The sequence below is a fragment of the Oncorhynchus nerka genome, linkage group LG3, assembly GCF_034236695.1.
Source record: "Oncorhynchus nerka isolate Pitt River linkage group LG3, Oner_Uvic_2.0, whole genome shotgun sequence".
Classification (NCBI taxonomy): Eukaryota; Metazoa; Chordata; class Actinopteri; order Salmoniformes; family Salmonidae; genus Oncorhynchus; species Oncorhynchus nerka.
In genome coordinates, this window is record NC_088398.1 from 39639079 (window position 1) to 39663789 (window position 24711).

Genomic DNA, 24711 nt, shown 5'->3' on the forward strand with positions numbered 1-24711 from the left:
GGGTGTGAGTTGGGTGGGTTGTCTATGTTAGTTTTTCTATGATTAGCTATTTCTGTGTTTGGCCTGGTCTGGTATGGTTCTCAATCAGAGGCAGCTGTCAATCGTTGTCCCTGATTGAGAACCATATTTAGAGAGCCTGTTTTCTATTGTTTTTCGTGGGTGATTATTTTCTGCCTTTGTGTATGTCACCAGACAGGACTGTTTCGTTTCGTATCATTCTCATTGTTATTTTTGTTTTAGGGTTCTGAGTTGAATAAATATCGCCATGAACACGTACCACGCTGCGCTTTGGTCCGATCCTTGCGACTCCTCGTCAGAAGAAGAGGACGTGCGTTACAAATATATTATAAATATAAAGCAAACTGGATGGAATATGGGGAAAAATGCAACAATTTGTTTTTCAATCTTCAACATAGAAATGCTACCAATTTTTTTTATTGAAACTTGTTACAAATGATGGAGTCACGCATGATTCACCAAATGCTATTTTGAAAGCAGAAGTAAAGTACACTGCTCAAAAAAATAAAGGGAACACTTAAACAACACAATGTAACTCCAAGTCAATCACACTTCTGTGAAATCAAACTTTCCACTTAGGACGCAACACTGATTGACAATACATTTCACATGCTGTTGTGCAAATGGAATAGACAACAGGTGGAAATTATAGGCAATTAGCAAGACACCCCCAATAAAGGAGTGGTTCTGCAGGTGGTGACCACAGACCACTTACATTTACATTTACATTTAAGTCATTTAGCAGACGCTCTTATCCAGAGCGACTTACAAATTGGTGCAACTTCTCAATTCCTATGCTTCCTGGCTGATGTTTTGGTCACTTTTGAATGCTGGAGGTGATTTCACTCTAGTGGTAGCATAAGATAGCATCTACAACCAACACAAGTGGCTCAGGTAGTGCAGCTCATCCAGGATGGCACATCAATGCGAGCTGTGGCAAGAACTTTTGCTGTGTCTGTCAGCGTAGTGTCCAGAGCATGGAGGCGCTACCAGGAGACAGGCCAGTACATCAGCAGATGTGGAGGAAGCCGTAGGAGGGCAACAACCCAGCAGCAGGACCGCTACCTCTGCCTTTGTGCAAGGAGGAGCAGGAGGAGCACTGCCAGAGCCCTGCAAAATGACCTCCAGCAGGGCGCAAATGTGCATGTGTCTGCTCAAATGGTCAGAAACAGACTCCATGAGGGTGGTATGAGGGCCCGACGTCCACAGGTGGGGGTTGTGCTTACAGCCCAACACCTTGCAGGACATTTGGCATTTTCCAGAGAACACCAAGATTGACAAATTCGCCACTGGCACCCTGTGCTCTTCACAGATGAAAGCAGGTTCACATTGAGCACATGTGATAGATGTGACAGAGTCTGGAGACGCCGTGGAGAACGTTCTGCTGCGTGAAACATCCTCCAGCATGACCTTTTTGTGGTGGGTCAGTCATGGTGTGGGGTGGCATTTCTTTGGGGGGCCGCACAGCCCTCCATGTGCTCGCCAGAGGTAGCCTGACTGCCATTAGGTACCGAGATGAGATCCTCAGACACCTTGAGACCATATGCTGGTGCGGTTGGCCCTGGGTTCCTCCTAATGCAAGACAATGCTAGACCTCATGTGGCTGGAGTGTGTCAGCAGTTCCTGCAAGAGGAAGGCATTGATGCTATGGACTGGCCCGCCCGTTCCCCAGACCTGAATCCAATTGAGCACATCTGGGACATCATGTCTCGCTCCATCCACCAACGACACGTTGCACCACAGACTGTCCAGGAGTTGGCGCATGCTTTAGTACAGGTCTGGGAGGAGATCCCTCAGGAGACCATCCGCCACCTCATCAGGAGCATTCCCAGGCATTGTAGGGAGGTCATACAGGCACGTGGAGGCCATACACACTACTGAGCCTCATCTGACTTGTTTTAAGGACATTACATCAAAGTTGGATCAGCCTGTAGTGTGGTTTTCTACTTTAATTTTGAGTGTGACTCCAAATCCAGACCTCCATGGGTTGATAAATTTGATTTCCATTGATAATTTTTGTGTGATTTTGTTATCAGCACATTCAACTATGTAAAGAAAAAAGTATTTAATAAGAATATTTCATTCATTCAGATCTAGGATGTGTTATTTTAGTTCTCCCTTTATTTTTTTGAGCAGTGTACTCTAAGAATATGTTTTCATTTCAGTCTCATCCATCTCCACTAACCGAAGCTAATTGTACGGAATTTTTTCCTATTGATAATGTAACATTAACATCTTTTTAGAAAGACTAATGTGAAGGCCAAATTACAGAGGAGGAACTTATTGATGCAATTAAAGCCTTCAAGGCTGGGGAAACTCCATGGCTGGATGACATATGAGTGGAAGTATACCAAACTGTTTTTGATGTACTCAGAGGACCATTATTAGAATGTTTTAACCATTCCTATATAAATGGTAGATTATCGGACATGCAACAGGAAGGTCTGATTTCATTATTACTAAAACAGGATCCAAAAATCCAAAAATTGGAGGCCTCGTACATTTCAGTGTTGTGATGCAAAGATTCTAGCTAAATGCTTGGTGCATAGAATCAAAAAGGTATTGTCAAATATTATTCATCCAAATCAGTTTTTTACATAGACATAGGAGATAATATAAGACAAGTACTGGAAACAATAGAATACTATGAAATATTGGGGATACCAGGGCTGGTTTTCATAGCTGATTTTTAAAAGGCTTTTGATAAAGTACGACTGGAGTTGTAAGGGTTTTCCTGGGGTGATGGAGAAGCGGACCAAAATGCAGCGTGGTGGTTATTCATGTTCTTTAATAAAGGAACTAGACATGAAATAACTAACAAAACAATAAATGTGCGAAAACCTAAACAGTCCTATCTGGTGCAAACACAGAGACAGGAACAATCACCCACAAACACACAGTGAAACCCAGGCTACCTAAGTATGATTCTCAATCAGAGACAACTAATGACACCTGCCTCTGATTGAGAACCATACTAGGCCGAAACATAGAAATACCCAAAACCTAGAAAAACAAACATAGACTGCCCACCCAACTCACGCCCTGACAATACTAAATAAATACAAAACAAAGGAAATAAAGGTCAGAACGTGACAGGAGTTAATAATAAAATGCTTAGAATATTAAAATGTTTTAGAATTTCTTATAAAATGGGTTAAAGTTATGTATAGTAACCCTAGGTGTAAAATAGTAAATAAATAAATAAATAAATTCTACATCTCAGAAAGTTTTAAACTGTCAAGAGGAGAAAAACAAGGTTGTCAACTATTGGCATATCTATTTATTTTTGCCATCGAAATCTTAGCTGTTAATTAGATCCAACAATAATATTAAGGGATTAGAAATCCTTGGCTTAAAAACAAAGGTGTCATTGTGCGCTGATGATTCATGTTTTCTTTTAAAACCACAATTAGAATCCCTCCACAGCCTCATAGAGGATATCGATACTTTTGCTAACCCCTCTGGATTAAAACCAAATTATGATAAATGTACTATATTACATACTGGATCACTAAAAAATGCTACTTTTACATTACTGTGTAGTTCACCAATAAAATGGTCTGACGGGGATGTAGATATACTCGGTATACAAATCCCGAAAGAATTTGGTCACGTTTTTGGTCAAAGGTCCAGGAATGGCTGAAGAATTGCAACATTTACCTAGAACTAACACTGCAGATAGCTATACTGGGTGATTTGAAAAGTCACAGTCAATCATCAATTAATAATAATGATTTTAACAAAAATGTTTATCTTTAATTTACAATCTGAAGAAACTATGAGAATAGAACGGTTTAGTACTTTTGTGAAGCATCACAGCACAGTTGAAAAATATATGGCAAATAGAAATCCAAAATGGATGGTGTTAAGAGATAGATGGAAGGGGTTGAATGGAGCTGAAGGGTGGGACTAATAACAACAAGATAATCAATGTACAACATACGTGGTCTGTAAAATGTATATAGGTTCGAAATAGCACAGTTACAAATAGAAATCAAACTGGATGGACAACAGAAAGAGGAAGGACTAAAATCAAACAAAATATAACTATTGTAAAATAGATTGTGTCTAAAATATGGATAAAATGAAGGTAGAAGCCTAAGTATTATTGTTTATTAGTATACTCCAATTGGGGGAGAGGTGATAGGGTTTATGCTTGTATATGTATGTATATATGTATGTGTATGTATGTATATACAGTTGAAGTCTTAAGTTTCCATGCACCTTAATCAAAACATTTAAACTCAGTTTATCACAATTCCTGACATTTAATCCTAGTAAAAAAAAACTGTTTTAGGTCAGTTGGGATCACCACTTTATTTTAAGAATGTGAAATGTCAGAAAAATAGTAGTGATTTTTTTCCAGCTTTTATTACTTTCATCACTTTCCCAGTGGGTTTGAAGTTTACATACAGTCAATTAGTATTTCGTAGCATTGCCTTTAAATTGTTTAACTTGGGTCAAACATTTCGGGTGGCCTTCCACAAGCTTCCCACAATAACTTGGGTGAATTTTCGCCCATTCCTCTGGACAGAGCTGATGTATCTGAGTCAGTTTTGTAGGCCCCTTGCTCGCACACACTCTTTCAGTTCTGCCAACAAATGTTATATAGGATTGAGGTCAGGGCTTTTCGATGGCCAATCCAATACCTCGACTTTGTTGTCCTTAAGCCATTTTGCCACAACTTTGGAAGTACTGTATGTTTGGGGTCATTGTCCATTTTGAAGACCCATTTGCAACCAAGCTTTAACTTACTGACTAATGTCTTGAGATATTTCTTCAATATATCCACATCATTTTCCTGCCTCATGATGCCATCTATATAGGAAAGTGCACCAGTCCCTCCTGCAGAAAGCACCCCCACAACAGGATGCTGCTACCCCCGTGCTTCACAGTTGGGATGGTGTTCTTCGGCTTGCAAGCCTCCCCCTTTTCCCTCCAGACATAACAATGGTCATTTTGGCCAAACAGTTCTATTTTTGTTTCATCAGACCAGAGCCAGACATTTCTCCAAAAAGTCCGATCTTTGTCCCCATGTGCAGTTGCAAACTGTAGTCTGGCTTTTTTTATGGCTGTTTTGGAGCAGTGGCTTCTTCCTTGCTGAGCGGCCTTTCAAGTTATGTAGATATAGGACTCGTTTTACTGGTGATATAGATACCTTTGTACCTGTTTCCTCCAGCATCTTCACAAGGTCCTTTGCTGTTGTCCTTGGATTGAATCGCACTTTTCGCACCAAAGAACGTTCATCTCTAGGAGACAGAACGCGTCTCCTTCCTGAGCGGTATGACGGCTGCATCGTCCCATTGTGTTTATAGTTGCGTACTATCGTTTGTACAGGCGTTTGTACGTACCTTCAGGCATTTGGAAATTACTCCCAAGGATGAACCAGACTTGTGGAGGTCTACAATTTTGTGGAGATCTTGGCTGATTCCTTTTTATTTCCCTGTGATGTCAAGCAAAGGGGCACTGCGTTTGAGGGTAGGCCTTGAAATACATCCACAGGTACACTTCCAATTGACTCAAATGATGTCAATTAGCCTATCAGAAGCTTCTAAAGCCATGACATCATTTTCTGGAATTTTCCAAGCTGTTTAAAGGCACAGTCAATTTAGTGTATTTAAACTTCTGACCCACTGGAATTGTGATACATTGAATGATAAGTGAAATAATCTGTCTGTAAACAATTGTTGGAAAAATTACTTGTGTTATACACAAAGTAGATGTCCTAACCAACTTGCAAAAACTATAGTTTGTTAACAAGAAATTTGTGGAGTGGTTGAAAAACGAGTTTTATTGACTCCAACAAGTGTATGTAAACCTCCGACTTCAACTGTATATATTTACACTAAAAATATATGAGGGATTGGAAATGATGCAGACAATTACATTGATGGAAGCAACAGTTGGCCTCCAATTGCTCTTAAATACAAGTAAAACTAAATGCATGCTCTTCAACCGATGGCTGCCCACACCCGACAGCCCGACTAGCATCACTACTCTAGACGGTTCTGACTTAGAATATGTGGACAACTACAAATACCTAGGTGTCTGGTTAGACTGTAAACTCTCCTTCCAGACTCACATTAAGCATCTCCAATCCAAAATTAAATCTAGAATCAGCTTCCTATTTTGCAACAAAGCCTCCTTCACTCATGCTGCCAAACATACCCTCGTAAAACTGACTATCCTACCAATCCTTGACTTCGGTCATGTCATTTACAAAATAGCCTCCAAACCCACTGGTTTCAGGTCATCAATAAGTCTTCGCTATGTAAAGCCCGACCTTATTTCAGCTCACTGGTCACCATAGCCCACCTGTAGCACGCGCTCCAGCAGGTATATTTCACTGGTCATCCCCAAAGCCAACACCTCCTTTGGCCACCTTTCCTTCCAGTTCTCTGCTGCCAATGACTGGAAGAAATTGCAAAAATCACTGAAGCTGGAGACTCATATCTCCCTCTCTAACTTCAAGCATCAGCTGTCAGAGCAGCTTACCGATCACTGTACCTGTACCCAGCCCATCTGTAAATAGCACACCCATCTACCTCACCCCACATTGTTATTTTTGTTGTTGTTGCTATTTTGCACCCCAGTATCTCTACTTGCACATCATCATCTGCACATCTATCACTCCAGTGTTAATTGCTAAATTGTAATTATTTTGCGTAATAACAGCTGGCCACCAAAACCGATCTGTGTGATGTGTCAGACTGGTATCAGCAATAATTCTGTGAAGCCATCGAAAATGTGCAGACATTTAGAAACAAAGCATCCACATCTCAATTATAAACCAAACAATTTTTTAAACAGAAAAATGCTCAACCAAATAAAATGCTGCATTATAATTTCACAGACGTGAGTTTACTGAAGGCTCCATACTTACAGACGGCTATATCGGTCTGCTAATACAGGACTAGTAAAGGCCCAGTGCACTACTTTGATGGGGTCACATCTGAGCAAAACTCATCTCAAATTAAAGGATTACTTCTCCTCACAATCTGATCCACACTCAGGAAAGCAGTAAATGCATTATCCATTCACCAGCACTGAAGAGACTCCGCTTGTCACCGGTTCTGAATGATCAATTATTGAAGCTGTCCTATGACCAAGGCCTGCGCTCTAGTTTTAATGAGATGTGCCTGTCCGCATTTTGGCTGTTCAGCAGTGGAGAATACATGCAACTCTGCGAGATGGCAGTGAAGACGTTAACCTCCTTTCATTCTACCTACTTATGTCAGACCAGCTTCTCCTCTCTTCCTGCAATAAAATCTAAATATTGCAACAGACTGACTGTTGAAAACACCTCTGGGGTGTCCCTGGCACAAAACAGTTGGCTGGCCTATACTGTAGCCTAGGCTATACGAAGAGCATGCTCGGCGGACAGGGCCAAGTTATGTTTCTAAAAAAATATACTTACTTCCCGAGTTTTTGCACTTCTGGGATGGTGTATATAAAACTAAAATACACTGCATTACACACTGAAATGGATAGGCGTTTCCAATCATGAGCCTGCCCTGTTCTTGCTGATGTAACCTTTTTGTGCTGCCTAACCAAAGACGATGCTGTGTATGGTGGCACTTCGGGAGGAGAGTCAATTTGTAAAAAAAAAATATATATATATATATATATATATATATATATATATATACTGTATGTGTGTGCGGACTAGGCCTATTGCTGTCCCGTTCAGCTTGAGAGAGAGCGTGAGGATGAAAAGGAGGACCGGAGGTAAGCTTGCTATTTGCTAGAATTTATTTGAATAAAAAACAATATGTTTTGTTGCCTATAATTAAGCTATTTATCAGAGTTATTGACCTCACAATAATCCATATTCAAGTAATTTACAAACATTACTACGAAGCAGAGACTGGTGCTGAAAGTAGGCTAACTTGAGAAGACCTAATCCATTTAAAAAGTCTAATTTAAATTTGACTTTAGGCTACCAACAACAAGAGGGCTTTGTGTTGTAACCTATTTCTTCCTATAAAAGAAATAAGAGGTAGATCTACCTATGTGACAGACTAAATTATAGTCTACTATCCATAGATTTTATCTACCAATTCCTTCAGTCACCATGCACTCCTTAAATATCTCAGTGTCAGTGAAGAGCTTGGTGTGTTAAGTTAAAGCCAGGGCATGAATTGAAGGGGTATGTGAGGGTATGACCAAAATAGACATCTCATTCCAAAATCATGGGCATTAATATGGAGTTGGTCCCCCATTTGCTGCTGTAACAGCCTCTACTATTCTCTTCTGGAAACACGAGATGTTAGAACATTGCTGCAGGGACTTGCTTCCATTCAGCCACAAGAGCATTAGTGAGGTCGGGCACTGATGTTGGGCGATTAGGCCTGGCTCGCAGTCGGTCTTCCTATTCATCCCAAAGGTGTTTGATGGGGTTGAGGTCAGGGCTTTGTGCAGGCCAGTTAAGTTCTTCCACACCAATCTCTACAAACCATTTCTGTATGGATCTCACTTTGTGCAGGTGGGCATTGTCATGCTGAAACAGGAAAAGGGGCTTCTCCAAACTGTTGTCTCAAATTGGAAACACAGAATTATCTAGAATGTTATTGTATGCTGTAGCGTTAAGATTTCCCTTCACTGGAATTAATGGGCCAAGCCCGAACCATGAAAAACAGCCCCAGACTATTATTCCTCATCCACCAAACTTTACAGTTGGCACTATGCATTGGGGCAGGTAGCGTTCTGCTGACATCGGCCAAACCCAGATTTGTCCGTCAGACTGCCAGATGGTGAAGTGTGATTCATCACTCCAGAGAATGCATTTCCACTGCTTGAGAGTCCAATGGCGACGAGCTTTACACCACTCCAGTCGACGCTTGGCATTGCACATCTTAGGCTTGTGTGCGGCTACTCGGCCATGGAAATCCATTTCACGATGCTCCCAACGAACAGTTATTGTGCTGATGTTGCTTCTAGATTCAGTTTGGAACTCGGTAGTGAGTGTTGCAACCGAGGACAGACTATTTTTATGCGCTATGCTCTTCACCACTCGGCGGTGGCGTACTGTGAGCTTGTGTGGCCTACCACTTCGCGGCTGAACCATTGTTGCTTCTAGACGTTTCCACTTCACAGCACCAGCACTTACAGTTGATTAGGGCAGCTCTAGCAGGGCCGAAATCTGACGAACTGACTTGTTGGAAAGGTGGCATCCTATGATGGTGTCAAGTTGAAAGTCACTGAGCTCTTCAGTACGAAGCATTCTGCTGCCAATGTTTGTCTATGGAGATTGCATGGCGGTGTGCTCGGTTTTATAGCCGAATCCACTAATTTGAAGGGGTGCCTACATACTTTTGTATTTATGGTGTGGCTAAATGCATAGGCGTACCCCTTGTAAACTTAAGATTTTGAAAAAAAAGTTGTACCTGATTATATAATGCAATCTTTAACGACACTTTAATCCGCAGCTAGAAACAAGCTGTAAAATGCTGGGGAAAGACATGACTCCGATGCATATGACATTCAAAGGCTACAACTTTAGAAGGAAAATGTACTTTGCTTGGGAAGTAATGGTTCTGTCACTGTCAATTGACATTTAACATTTCAACAGGCTATTAAACAACGTACTACATCTATATCAGTCAGGAGCAAGCAGGTAGCCTAAGAAGGAATTTAGGCTATATTATTATGATTTCAAGGCTATAGCCAGCCTTTTAAGAAATCAATTGTGAAGCATTTGTGACAAGCTACAGGCTGGCTGGAGCGTTCAGCATTTCATCAACACATCGTCAACAGTACTTCAAAAACATGTTTATAAATGTAGCATTTAGACAAAATAAAATGACTTTATTGGTATTAAATAATAATTAAACAAAAAATGCCTTATTAGGCTATGTAGTCATTCTACAGTGCCTTTTAATTCACTTTTAGAATCACGAGTTTGGCCAGTCGGGGGATCATGTGGTGAGCTATGCATGCCTAGTGCATTAATTTAGCCTAGCAGATGCTCTTATATTCCCATGCCCTAATCACAGTCAACACAAATGTTGTGTGTAGCAACAATGTTGTGGAATAAAATATATTAAATTAGGAAAATTATAGTTTCCCAAATGAAAAAAAGTTGATGATATGAGGTGGCTGTGTTAAACAAGGAATTGCTTTTTTTCGCGAAATCATTGATGATCAGATACTCATGTTTTAACTGGTTTGGTTGCGCTAAATGTCTACCGTTGATAGACAACTTTAGCATGGTTCCAAACTTAGACTATCCTCTTTTTTAACAATAGCCTTTATAAAAATCAAAAGCTGCAGTATGCGCTCATTCGTTGTCATGCTCAGTTGTGGTATTAAAAAAGATTTAGCTTCTCTCCATTTATAAAAGGCCATTTTTTTCTCAGAACACAAAAAATATGATAGATTCATGCAGTGCTTTTATTATAATGGATATCTGTTCACCCTTGTCTGTGATGGTCTACGAATCCACAACCTTCTGGCTACTTTGCCATGTAATGCTTACAAAACGAATAACAGCTTCATATCTAAGGCTTTGGTCTGTCCTAGGAGTGAGGATAAACTGTAGGCCTGTTATCCGCTATCCACTTTATGTTTCAGTTATTTGTCTTTTTCAAGCGTTCAGGGAGGGTTGGGTAAAAATGTATTTTAATAAAGGGAGGTCCATCTCTTTTCATTTCAGAGAAATCCAATTTTCCCCAGGCGTCCCTCATTATAAATAACATACAGTCCCTTATCACTGCATTCCCATTTGAATAGATTTTGATTGGAGTGGACCCTCTTGCTTTGCCTTTTCCTCTCTGGTTTTGTCAACAAAATCATTTGATGTGAACAAAAATTTGACCAGCAAAGTACAGACAGCTAGCCAGCTACTGTTCAATTGTTGATTAGTGAACAAGGTTAATTCATTGAATGCAGATGGTTGTTAAATTTCTACTCAACTTCCTTTTTTATGTATTGAGAAATATGGTTATATAGTGGGTATATATGGTTATATAGTCAAATAGGCTACCTATATTGGACCCAAAGATAATAGATTCCTTGCAGAAGAGATTCTGCTTCCACGTGCAAATCTTTTTACTTCTCTGGTGTAGCAGGTAAAATGACTGTGCTGAGTCCTGTTCACGGTTTGCGCACGCGTAATACCGGTGTAGTTCCTCTGTGAGAACAATGTAGTTAGATAGGATGTACTTTTTTTAACATTTTTTTGTCATTTAGCAGATGCTCTGATCCACAGCCTTCATAATGTATTTATACCCTTCACTTACTCCACATTTTCTGTTACAGCCTGAAATCAAAATGAATTAAATAGATTTGTTTTTCTCACCCATCTACACACAATACACCATAATTACAAACTGAAAACATGTTTTTAGACATATTTGCAAATCTAATTCGCATACAGTACCAGTCAGAAGTTTAGACACACCTACTCATTACAGGGTTTTTATTTATTTGTACTATTTTCTACTATGAAATAATCATGTAGTACCCCCAAAAAAGTGTTCTTCAAACTAGCCACCCTTTGCTTTGATGACAACTTTGCAGACTCTCTCAACCAGCTCAATGAGGTAGTCACCTGGAATACATTTCAATTAACAGGTGTGCCTTCTTAATTGTTAATATGTGGAATTTATTTCCTTCTTAATGCATATGAGCCAATCAGTTGTGTTGTGACATGATAGGGGTGGTATACAGAAGATAGCCCTATTTGGTAAAATACCAAGCCCATATTATGGCATCCACAGCTCAAATAAGCAGAGACATTACAGTCCAATATTACTTTAAGATATGAAGATCAGTCAATGCAGAACATTTCAAGAACTTTGAAAGTTTCAAGTGCAGTCGCGAAAACCATCAAGAGCTATGATGAAACTGGCTCTCATGAGGACCGCCACAGCAAAGGAAGACCCAGAGTTACCTCTGCTGCACAGGATAAGTTCATTAGAGTTACCAGCCTCAGAAATTTCAGCCCAAATAAATGCTTCACAGAGTTCAAGTAACAAACACATCTCAACATCAGCTGTTCAGAGAAGACTGTGTGAATCAGGCCTTCATGGTCAAATTGCTGCAAAGAAACCACTACTAAAGAACACTATTAAGAAGAAGCGACTTGCTTGGGTCATGAAACATGAGCAACGGAAATTAGACCGGTGGAAATCTGACCTTTGGTCTAATAAGTCAAAATCTGAGATTTTTGGTTCCAACCGCCGTGTCTTTGTGAGACGCAGAGTTGGTGAACGGATGATATCTGCGTGTGTGGTTCCCACCATGAAAGCATGGAGGAGGAGGTGTGATAGTGTGGGGTGTTTTGCTTTTTACACCGTCAGTGACTTATTTAGAATTCAAGGCACCCTTAACCAGCATGGCTACCACATTATTCTGCAGCGATACGCCATCCCATCTGGTTTGGGCTTAGTGGAACCATCGTTTGTTTTTCAACAGGACAATGACCCAACACACCTCCAGGCTGTGTAAGGGCAATTTGACCAAGAAGGAGAGTGATGGAATGCTGCATCAGATAACCAGGCCTCCACAATCACCCGACCTCAACCGAATTGAGATGGTTTGAGATGAGTTGGACCGCAGAGTGAAGGAAAAGCAGCCAACAACTGCTCAGCATATTTGGGAACTCCTTCAAGACTGAAAATCATTCCAGGTGAAGCTGGATGAGAGAATGCCAAGAGTGTGCAAAGCTGTCATCAAGGCAAAGGGTGACTACTTTGAAGAATCTCAAATGTAAAATATGTTTAGTTTTGTTTAACACTTTTTTGGTTCCTATTTGATTCCATTTGTGTTATTTCCTAGTATTGATGTTTTCATTATTATTCTACAATCTAGAAAATAGTAAAAATAAAGAATAATTGTGTCAACTTTTGACTGGTACTGTAGATTAAAAAAATAATTTCAATATTTCAAAGGTGTTTCAATATTAGGAAGGTTTTTCCTAACGTGCACAGTGTATATGTAATACAAAAGCTATAGAGACAAAGTTATAGTAAAAATAAAGAAAAACCCTTGAATGAGTAGGTGTGTCCAAACTTTTGACTGGTACTGTAAGTGTTCACACCCGTGAGTCAATACATGTACATATGGCAGCAATTACAGTTGCGCGTCTTTCTGGGTAAGTCTCTAAGATCTTTGCAAACCTGGATTGTACAATATTTGCACAATCCTTCAAGCTCTGTCAAGTTGGTTGTTGAACATAACTAGACAGCCATTTTCGAGTCTTACCATAGAAAAAACTCCCTAGAATACTCATAACATGATGCAGTCACCACTATGCTGGCGGGGGAAGGGTGGGTCGGGGTTCAGAAGATGGGCAGTGAGTCTGCTGTTCAAGCAGAGGGTTCTAACTTCGGGGTGCCAAGACAGAGAAGAGCTTGGACTGGGCTGAGCAGGAGCTGCCCTCCCGTAATGGTGGTAGGGCCAAGTGACCAGAGGTAGTAGAATGGAGTGCTCGGGTTGGGGTGTATGGTTTGAGCATAGCCTGAAGGTAGGGAGGGGCAGTTACTCTTGCTGCTCCATACATAAGTACCATGTTCTTGTAGTAGATGCACGCTTCGACTGGAAGCCAGTTGAGTGTGCGGAGGAGCAGGTTGACATGGAAAGAGAAATTGGGAAGGTTGAACACCAGGCGGCCTGTAGCATTCTGGATAAATTGCTTGGGTTTGATGGCACAAGCGGGGAGACAGCCAACAGCGAGTTGAACTGGTCCAGATGGTAGAAGACAAGTGCCAGGATTGGGACCTGCACCACTTTCTGTGTGAGGTTGGGTCGTAATCTACGGATGTTGTAGAACATGAATCTACAGGAGCGAGTCAATGCTTTGATTTTTACAGAGAATGAGAGGGCGTTGTCCAGAATCTTGCTAAGGTTCTTTGTACTCCACACCGTGGAGTTGTTAATCGTGATGGGAGGTCTTGGAGCGGGCACACCTTCCCAGGGAGGAAGAGCAGCTCCATCTTGTCGATGTTGAGCTTGACGTGGTGGGCCGACATCCAAGATGAGATATCTGTCAGGCAAGTAGAGATCTGTGTCACAACCTGGGTGTCAGAAGGGGTGAAGGAGAAAAGTAGTTGAGTGTCATCCGCATAGTAATCATAGGAGAGACTATGTGAGGATATGACAGAGCCGATTGATTTGGTGTGGAGAGATAAGAGGAGAGGGCCTAGTTCCAAGCCCTTGAGGAGACCAGTAGTGAGAGTATGTGGTGCAGACACAGATCCTCTCCACGTCACCCTGTAGGAGAGGCCAGCCAGGTAGGATGAAATCCAAGAATGTGCAGAGCTTGAGACTCCCAGGCCTGAGAGGGTGGAGAGGAGGATCTGATGGTTCAGGGTGTCGAAGGCGGCGTATAGGTCAAGGAGGATGAGAACAGAGAAGAGAGAGTCAGATTTGTCAGTGCGGAGAGCCTCAGTCACACAGAGAAGAGCAGTCTCGGTTATTTGACCAGCCTGACTGGTTAGTGTCAAGGAGATCATTCTGGGAGAGATAGAGAGAGAGAGTTGGTCAGAGACAGCACGGTCCAGTGTTTTGGAAAGAAAATAAAGAAAGGATACTGGTCTGTAGTTTTTGACATCAGAGGAGTTGAATGTTGGTTTCTTGGGGAGGGGAGCGACATTCTGAAGTCAGAGGGGACGCAGCCATTGTTCACGGATGAGTTGATGAGGGAAATTAGGAATGGGAGAAGGTCTCCAGAGATGGTCCCTGAGAAGGGAAGAGGGAATAGGGTCGAGCGGGAAGGTTGTCTGACAGCCGAACCTCACTAGTCACAGGATTTCATCTGGAGAGAGAAGAAAGAGGTCAGGGCGTAGGGTAGTTCTGTATGAGTGGGAAAAGTGGACTCAATAGGCTGAGTGAATGAAGAGCAGATGTTCGTCAACCTTCTTTTAAAAGTGGTTGACAAAGTCGTCCGTAGAGAGGGAGGTGGGATGGAGGGGGTGGAGGATTAAGGAGGGAGAAGGTGATAAAGAATGTCCTAGGGTTACAGGCAGAAGCTTCAAATTTAGTGATAGAAAGTGGCTTTTGCAGTGGATACAGAGTATGAGAAAGTAGAGAGGAGTGAGTGATAGGATGATAGGTCCTCTGGAAGTTTAGTTTTCCTCCATTTTCGCTCAGCTGCCCGCAGCCCTATTCTGTAAACTCGCAATGAGTCACTCAGCCACGGAGCAGGAGGGGAGGGCCGAACCGCCTGGGAGGAAAGGGGACACTGCGAGTCATAGGATGCGGATGAGTGTAGCGTCGATACTAGTAATTATCATGTACCTACCCAGGAGCAAGCAACTGAATGTAACGTGAAACCCAGTAAGGTATAATCTTTATAATTACTATTTGGTTACAATATAACAGTCTTTGTAGAGAACAGGCTAACCAGAAGAAATTAGGAGACACAAGAACATTAGGTATAACCCTTTAAGTTACATTGAACTTACAATATTTAACAACCAACTCTGTAATTACAATGTTGTTACAAGGTATATACATGTATTTACAATGTACTTATCCAGGACCAATAAACTTAATTTAAAGTGAAGTGACATGTGCATTACTTTGTAGTTACAATTTAACAACATTTGCAGACAATAGGCAAACCAGGAAAAATAAGGAGACAGGAACATTTTGCAGTTAGCTGTTTCTTTAATAGATTTGACAAAGATTCATATTTAAACAATTTAAATTAAATTCCCCATTTCAGACTCAAAGCAATAACTTTACAATCCTGGGTTGTAAAAGCTAGCTATCTAGCTAGCATTGATTTCTCCATTATTCATTAATGTAGCTAGCCAGGCACTGGCACAATGTCAACACCATTTTTTAACAACACTTTTCACTGACTCGAATGTCATGATTCGTTTTTCAGAGTGACTCGTTAATTTGAGTCGTTCGTTCAATATGCTTTCCGCAATGAATACAGACAGATTCATATGCATACCTCCGGCTCAGCTGCTCCAGAGATCACCAACTGTCTATCATAAGTGCGCAGGAAAATACATTTTCAGAACTGATAACTGATAATTAATTAATTCATTAATTGATTAATTGATTACCGTACGTTATCAATGGACACAGGTTTTTTTTTTTGTAACCCTTACATGTAACATATTGGATGTAATCCGTTACTCCCCAACATGTACATATTACCTCAATTACTTCGACTAACCTGTACCCCCGCACATTGACTCGGTTCAGGTACCCCCTGTATATAACCTTGTTATTGTTATCTTCTTGTTATTTTCTTGTGTTACTTTTTTCTTACTTCAGGTTATTAGATTTTTTCTTTATTTTTTTTCACTAATATTTTCTTACTTACTTTTAAAAAAATTCTGCATTGTTGGTTAACTAAATGTTTCATACGTTTTATGAGGATTTTGTAACGTGTGTTGACACTGTGCCTGTGCTTAGCTAGCTGCTCGCTAGCTACATTAATGAATAAGGGGGAAATGCTAGCTCACTAGCTTTACCACCTTGTCTTACTTATTTTTACTAACTAAAATAGTTATTGCTTTGAGTCTGAAATGGAGATTTGAATTTGAAAGGTTTGAATATGAATCTTTGGCAAATCCTTTGAACATTGTAAGTACAAACATCCATTTACATTGGTACAAAGTCATAAGAAAATTCACTTCACTTGACATGATGCTTACTCCTGGGTAAGTACATTGTAAATACATGTATATCTCTTGTAACAACATTGTAATTACAGAGTTGGCTGTTAAAATGGTTTATACATTTGAAGTAGAATGTAACTAATAGGGTTATGATGCATAATGTTCTCCAGTCTCCTCTATTTTCTGTCTGCAAAAGTTATATTCTAACTACATGGTAATAAAGGTTATACCCTACTGGGTTTCAGTAATAAACTAATTGAAACTGACCGGTAGTTAATGACAATTGTTGCAAACAGACCCTAGCCTATTTATCAACCCTGGTATTGCATGTGCATTCGATGGCAGTGGCACCTTGTAACAAGGTCAGATTTTGGTTTGCGTTATTAACATGGTAATTCACAGGTAACTTTCAAACTTGTAATTACAAAACATTAGTTGCATTGTGGAACAAGAAAATGTGTAACATCGGTAAACTCATGCGGAGTAACCGACAGCAAGTGGATATGTAAATACACATTTCAAATTGTGCAATAACTGCTAGCGCTACAACCTTCTTACCATGTAATTACATAGTAACACCTATTACTACAGTTTTTACGGTGTAGTTCAAAAGTAATAGGGGCAACTTTATGGAAAGCGTTACCAACATTTGTATCACCATTCGATGAAATTGGTTTGTATTGTGTAATGACATACTGTAGCTATTATTCATATATTGTCGGGGCATGTGTTAAATAATTCTTGTTTATTATTATCATCCATTGTTTGGGGATGTTTTGGAGGTGGGTTATTATGTAGGTACATACACTGTATAATATTGCTCTACATAATTACAATGTAATTATACAGTGTTTAGCTTAGTTGATATGGTGATTGTAATGTGTGGTATTTTTCTCTATGATTCATCTTTGATTTATCAAATGTAGTGGTGCTACAGTATCTAAAAAAAACTTACTCTGTTTTCAGGCGGGCCAACCAAACCCCACAGTGAAGTTATACGTGGTGAATTTATACGGGCCGACCCATACTCAGGAGCTCACACCACCAGACAGCCTCAAAATAAGGTGTGATACATAATGATCATGAAAACAATAATGAAGACCAATCTTGGAATGTTTTCTTTTTGGAGAGACAAGGTTATTTTCAATCAATAATAACTGATTGTACTCTCTCGTAGGGAGCACTATGTAGCCATGGTCAAGTGGATCAGTAAAACCAAGACAACGGTCAGGTGGATGAGCCGTGCCCAGAATGTGTCAATCCTGACCGTGTGTGACACCACCACAGGGGCCTGTGTTAAGGTGAGAATAATGGCATTCTGTGTATGGAGGGGGGGGGGGGGGTTCACACTCCCAGTGGTGGGTCATTATGTTATATTGGCAGTGGGAGGAGAGAGCAGACAATACACTGACTGTTATTACTATGCTACTGTACCAAAGGGAAAGAGATTCTTTACTCGAATACTGTATGAGTTCTATATCAACAGTTTACAGTATGGGCTTAGCACCTGTTGTGTTGTTTGGTGTGCTTTTTACTATGCATGCTAAAGGGTGCTTGTAAAGGGGTGTATGCACGTTCTGTTTACCCACCATTTTGAAGAAGAAGATTATCTCGTGGCATTTATCAGATAAACACACTATAAATCACATGAATTATTCTATAATTTTTTTCTGGGAAGCTTTTATCATCTCATAGAACTGTTTTCATGAACACTAAAGTAAAGATTTATCCTTCCCACAATTTGTTTTGATTGCAGAGTGTTATTATAAGCTTTGTCTGGAACAGGGCAGAGCAGCAGTCCCCTGTGGGGAAACCGTGGCAGTCTGTGGGAAACTGTTCAGTTTGACTGTTCCAGGGTCAGGCCCCACAGATGGCTAGAGCACAACCAAACAGGCTCTCCAGCCAAGAAGCTGCTTTCCCTGGGCCCGGACTCATCTTCTCTGCCAGGGCTTTTGTCCTTGTCTGCAATGGGTTTAAATGAAAGAGCACATATACATATAATATAATGTATTGGGGAAGAAAGGGATTGGATGATTTTGAAGGGGTTTGGGCTGTCTTGTGGAATGGTTAATTGGTTAAAACGGGACATACTATTAACTGTTAACATTTTGGTCTTTCTATTTCAGAGGCATGAGGAGACCTCAGAGCTCTGGCTTTCCAAGCAGGTAAAACATCTTAACTCCTGTAAAGTCAGTCATGGTCAAACATATCAAATCAAAGTTCCATTCCATTTAATTCAATAGATCTTTATTGTGCACATTGTTAATGATTGGCCTAAAATGCCAGGACATGAATATTACTAGTCTATTATACACAATCTCTGTGGTCCATATAATGGTCATAACACTCAAAAGTAAAATGTTTGCTGTGTTTGTTTCTGCAGAACCAGGAACCAGTGTTCTCCAGGGACGGCAGCAGATTCTTCCTGACAGTGCCCGTCAAGCAAGGGGGGCGCGGAGAGTTCCATCACATCGCCATGTTCACCACACAGGTATAGGATCAAGTCGCCATGGTTACTGAACCGATGGGGGTCACTCATGTCACCGTGGTTACCACTCAAAGTGTTCTGTTGCTATAGTTTCCACCGTGGTGAGGGTAATGTCTCTGTGGTTACAGAACAAGAAGTGAGGGTCATGCTGATGGTGATGAATAAGTCGTTTTTATAGATATGTACTATGTAAGACTCTTCTAATTGTTTATTTCCTGTGTCTGTCCCCTTCCTTCCTCCAGTTCAGAGCAGATCAAAATGAAGTCCGCCATCTTACGTCAGGGAACTGGGAAGTAACTAAGATCCTGGCCTATGATGAGAGCAACGACAACATGTGAGTGTCTCTTCTGGGCTGTGCATAATATATGAATAATGAGGATTCAGGTATTGTGCATACAGTGGTTCTTCCTTTAAAAGTTGCGTCATACTGCAGCACACCTTGCGGGCAGCAGAAGAATTCTATGAAACATTATTTAATTGTCAGCCATTATTACCATTAATGCTAGTTAGTGCTAGTTTGACCACCAGAGGGCATCTTTGAGAAGCATTTGATAGCCTTCAATATTGGCTGTATGAGTGAATTTAAAAACTTTTTTGTAAGAACATAGTATATGGGATTGATTTTAAGAAATGTAGATGAATTCATTTGATTAATATTATGGTGTTTCTATTCCAAGAAAAACGAAACCCTCAAGGTTTACATTAGTTTGGAATGGAAAATATGGCCCTGTACAACGTTACGGTTGGGAGTAGGCTACAGTACTAAGAGCACAACATTTTCACATCCTAATTGTAGTCTAACTTCTTGCGACTAGCAATCCCGGATCCGGGAGCGTAATAATAGCCTCAAATGAATTAGCATAACGCAGCGGACATAAATACCCCTAGAACATTTTCCTTTCATGAAAATCACAAATGTAATACATTGAGACACAGCTTAGCCTTTTGTTAATCACACTGTCATTCTATTCTATTCTATTATGTTTATGTCTCACATTCGTTGTCAGCAAGAGACACATTAGTGCCTGGGGACCCAAAAGCATAGTCTGTGCTCTAACTCCCCCTTGCGCTGGTCTGGTGCAATGAAGCAGTGACGCAGGGTACCGTACTAAACAACAAATTACCTCTAAGTCACGCAGCTTTTTTTCAAAACTTTTAGTTGATCAAGCAGTGTATACACATATAACAGTGTTGTATGGCTAGGTGATAGATAGTTGGGCATCTGGAAACGGACTCATGTTGATATGAATCCCATATGTGATAACGCCGGATATTTAACTTCTTGCATGGAGCCATGCCGGATCCGGTAGCGTAATCATAGCCTCAAGCTCGATACCATAACGCAACGTTAACTATTCATGAAAATCGCAAATGAAATGAAATGAATCTATTTGCTCTCAAGCTTATTAGCCTTTTGTTAACAACACTGTCATCTCAGATTTTCAAAAATATGCTTCTCAAGCATAGCAAACTAGCATTTGTGTAACAGTACTGATAGCTAGCGTATCATTTAGCGTTAGCATCAGCAGGAAACATTTTCACAAAAACCAGCAAAAACGTTCAAATAAATCATTTACCTTTGAAGAACTTCGGATGTTTTCAATGAGGAGACTCTCAGTTAGATAGCAATGTTCAGTTTTTCCTGAAAGATTTTTTGTGCAGGAGAAATCGGTCCATTTGGTGCGTCACGTTTGGCTACCAAAAAAAAACTAAAATTCAGTTATCCAAACGCCAAACGTTTTTCCAAATTAACGCCATAATATCGACTGAAACATGGCAAACGTTGTTTAGAACCAATCCTCAAGGTGTTTTTCACATATGTCTTCAATGATGCACACTTCCAGGAACGATAATTCTCTGTCTGTATCGCATAGTAAAATTATTGCCACTGAGAATTACGCACCAACGTAGACAAAGGACACCGGGCGGACACCTGGTAAATGTAGTCTCTTATGGCCAATCTTCCAATGATATGCCTGCAAATACGCCACAATGCTGCAGACATCTTGGACGAACGGCAGAGCGCATAAGCTCGTTCACAGCATATTCACAGCCACATAAGGAGACAATGGAAAACAGAGCCTCAAAAATCCTGCTCATTTCCTGTTTGTCGTTGCATATTGGTTTCGCCTGTAGCATTAGTTCTGGGGCACTCACAGATAATATCTTTGCAGTTTTGGAGACGTCAGAGTTTTGTCTTTCCAAGGCTGTCAATTCCATGCATAGTCGAGCATCTTTTCGTGACAAAATATTGTGCTTAAAACGGGCACGTTTTTTTATCCAATAATGAAATAGCGCCCCCCTAGCTTCAACTGGTTAACCTTAAATTACATTAATCTTACATTAATTCTTGACACAAAGGCATCTCATACATAGACAGCATCTAGTCTGGTCGACAGATCATAAAAACTCAGCAAAAAAAAAAAACTTCCTCTCACTGTCAACTGCGTTTATTTTTTAGCAAACTTAACATGTGTAAATATTTGTATGATCCTAAAAAGATTCAACAACTGAGACATAAACTGAACAAATTACACAGATATGTGACTCTCAGAAATTGAATAATGTGTCCCTGAACAAAGGGGGGTCAAAATCAAAAGTAAAAGTCAGTATCTGGTGTGGCCACCAGCTGTGTTACATTACATTTAAGTCATTTAGCAGACGCTCTTATCCAGAGCGTGTTAAGTGCTGCAGTGCATCTCGTCCTCATGGACTGCAAAAGATTTGCCAGTTCTTGCTGTGAGATGTTACCCCTCTCTTCCACCAAGGCACCTGCAAGTTACTGGACATTTCTGGGGGGAATGGCCCTAATCCTCACCCTCCGATTCAACATGTCCCGACGTGCTTAATAGGATTGAGATCGGGCTCTTCGCTGGCCATGGCAGAACACTGACATTCCTGTCTTGCAGGAAATCACGCACAGAACGAGCAGTATGGCTGGTGGCATTGTCATGCTGGAGGGTCAAGTCAGGATGAGCACCACATGAGGGAGGAGGATGTCTTCCCTGTAATGCACAGTGTTGAGATTGGCTGCAATGACAACAAGCTCAGTCCGATGATGCTGTGACACACTGCCTGAGAACATGACGGACCCTCCACCTCCAAATTGATCCCGCTCCAGAGTACAGGCCTCAGTGTAACGCCCATTCCTTCGAAGATATACGCAAATCCGACCATCACCCCTGGTGAGACAAAACCGCGACTCGTCAGTGAAGAGCACTTCTTGCCAGTCCTGTCTGGTCCAGCGATGGTGGGTTTGTGCCCGTAGGTGACGTTGTTGCCGGTGATGTCTGGTGAGGACCTGCCTTACAACAGGCCTACAAACCCTCAGTCCAGCCTCTCTCGGTCTATTGCGGACAGTCTGAGCACTGATGGAGCGATTGTGCGTTCCTGGTGTAACTCGGGCAGTTGTTGTTGCCATCCTGTACCTGTCCCGCAGGTGTGATGTTCAGATGTACTGATCCTGTGCAGGTGTTGTTACACGTGGTCTGCCTCTGTGAGGACAATCAGCTGTCCGCCCTGTCTCCCTGTAGCGCTGTCTTAGGTGTCTCACAGTACGGACATTGCAGTTTATTGCCCTGGCCACATCTGCAGTCCTCATGCCTAAGGCACATTCACACAGATGAGCAGGGACCCTGGGCATCTTTCTTTTGGTGTTTTTTGTGTTTTTCAGAGTCAGTAGTGTCCTACATGTTCATAACTGTGACCTTAATTGCCTACTGTCTGTAAGCTGTTAGTGTCTTAACGACCGTTGCACAGGTGCATGTTCATTAGTTGTTTATGGTTCATTGAACAAGCATGGAAAACAGTGTTTAAACCCTTACGAATTATCTTTGAAAGACAGGGTCCTGAAAAAGGGACTTTTTCGTTGCTGCTGAGTTTATGTGCATGTATGGAATGACGAATGAATGTTGTAGAGGAGTTGACGACAGCACAAACAGAAAATGTCATTGTTACCACAATGAACTTGATTGTATGTTATGAGGGGCTTTGTGTCATGACTCTTGTAAGGTGTCAGGTACATTCTGAATCTAATTCTCAGACCAATATAACTACCAATCACAGACAACACACCGTAGTGCATGGTGGGAAAAGGAGGTTTAAGAATTTACTTGTCGTAAAACACATAACCTTGAGTGTTAAACTGTGTAGTAACTGGATTAGCATGATATTTTTGCTAAATAGGCAGATTTTATTATTCTCAACTTGACACCAATAAACACCATGCCTAATGCCTCAAGACTGAATGTCATGTACATTGCTTATGAAGTACAAGGACAAATGCTGCTTGAGCATGTACAGTATTTGTGGCATAACCGTGTTAACAAAGGCCACCGATTTTCTTTGAAACCCAATTAACTTGTTTGTTTCCTGCATACAGTTATTTCCTCAGCACTGAAGGCTCACCACGGAGAAGACAGCTTTTCAGGTGACACATTTAGCAACCTGTCATGAATCTTGTTTTTGACAGCTCCCCTTTGCTTTACAGTCCGTCTCATCGCCTATCATTTCCCTCTTGCGAAGAACATGTCATAACAACGGTAAACAGCTGATGTTTTGTGCAGACAGAAATATAGAGACGCTCTTGATGTAAGATTGTGTACACCAAATAACACAGGTAACTGCCAAAGTAAAGAAAACACCCACATGAATTGTCTTAATAGGGCGTTGGGTCACCACGAGCCAGAACAGCTTCAATGCACCTTGCAAAGATTGTGCGTCTGGAACTCTATTGGAGCGATGAGATACCATTCTTTCATGAGGAATTCCATAATTTGGTGTTTTGTTGATGATGGTAGAAATCGCCGTCTCAGGCGCAGCTCCAGAATCTCCCAGAAGTGTTCAATTGGGTTGAGATCTGGTGATAGAAATGGCCATGGCATATGGTTTGCATCATTTTCATGTTCTTCAAACCATTCTGTGACCACTCTTGCCCTGTGGATGGGGGCATTGCCATCCTATTGGGGCATAGAAATGGTATCCAAAATAATGAACCTAAGCATGATGGGACGATAATTGCTTATTAAACTCAGGAACCAGAACTATGTGGAAGCACCTGCTTTCAATATAATTTGTATCCCTCATTTACAGTTTCTTTTAAAGAATCTGAAGTCTAGAGAAGTAATAATGACATTTTTCAACCAACCATATCCAAATCCATCTGGTCTTATGATGAGGTCGAATCGGCTTAATAACATTTCAAATGCTTTCAGGTGAACTAATTAACTCCCAACCTCAACATTGCTCATCTCTTCATTTCTGTGGAGTGTAAATATCATGTGCAAACTGCAAACACCACTCGTGCTAGATACTCAATAGGCCTGCTCTTTAGGATTTGCAGTGGAAGTTAAAACGGTCTCCTAATCTTCCCTCTTCCCCTTCCTTTCAGTGTGAAGACTGTGGGGTTGTTCCCTCGACACTGTCTGACGTGTGAGCTAAATAAGGCCCACTGTCTGTTCTTCAATGCTGAGATAAACCCCAGTAATCAGCACATCCTTCTCCACTGTAAAGGTAAGCTAGTAGCCAAGCTAGATGCTAACACAGACAGCTAGCACCAAGATAGCACTATCAGGCCAATGCAACGAAAAACTAAATGCTAACACAGATAGTCTATTGCATAGC

The 24711-nt window shown here is 40.9% G+C and overlaps 1 protein-coding gene across 1 annotated transcript in view; it reads left to right on the top strand.

Annotated features, from left to right (window-relative positions):
• LOC115107764 (inactive dipeptidyl peptidase 10-like) overlaps positions 1–24711 on the top strand; it is a 104867-nt gene that overhangs the window by 37598 nt on the left and 42558 nt on the right. Inside the window, exons 6-12 of the mRNA XM_029631387.2 lie at positions 17568–17665; positions 17779–17902; positions 18728–18766; positions 18985–19092; positions 19332–19423; positions 23471–23518; positions 24479–24600. Coding sequence (XP_029487247.2) covers positions 17568–17665; positions 17779–17902; positions 18728–18766; positions 18985–19092; positions 19332–19423; positions 23471–23518; positions 24479–24600 — 631 coding nt within the window. The remainder of the gene's footprint in view (positions 1–17567; positions 17666–17778; positions 17903–18727; positions 18767–18984; positions 19093–19331; positions 19424–23470; positions 23519–24478; positions 24601–24711) is intronic.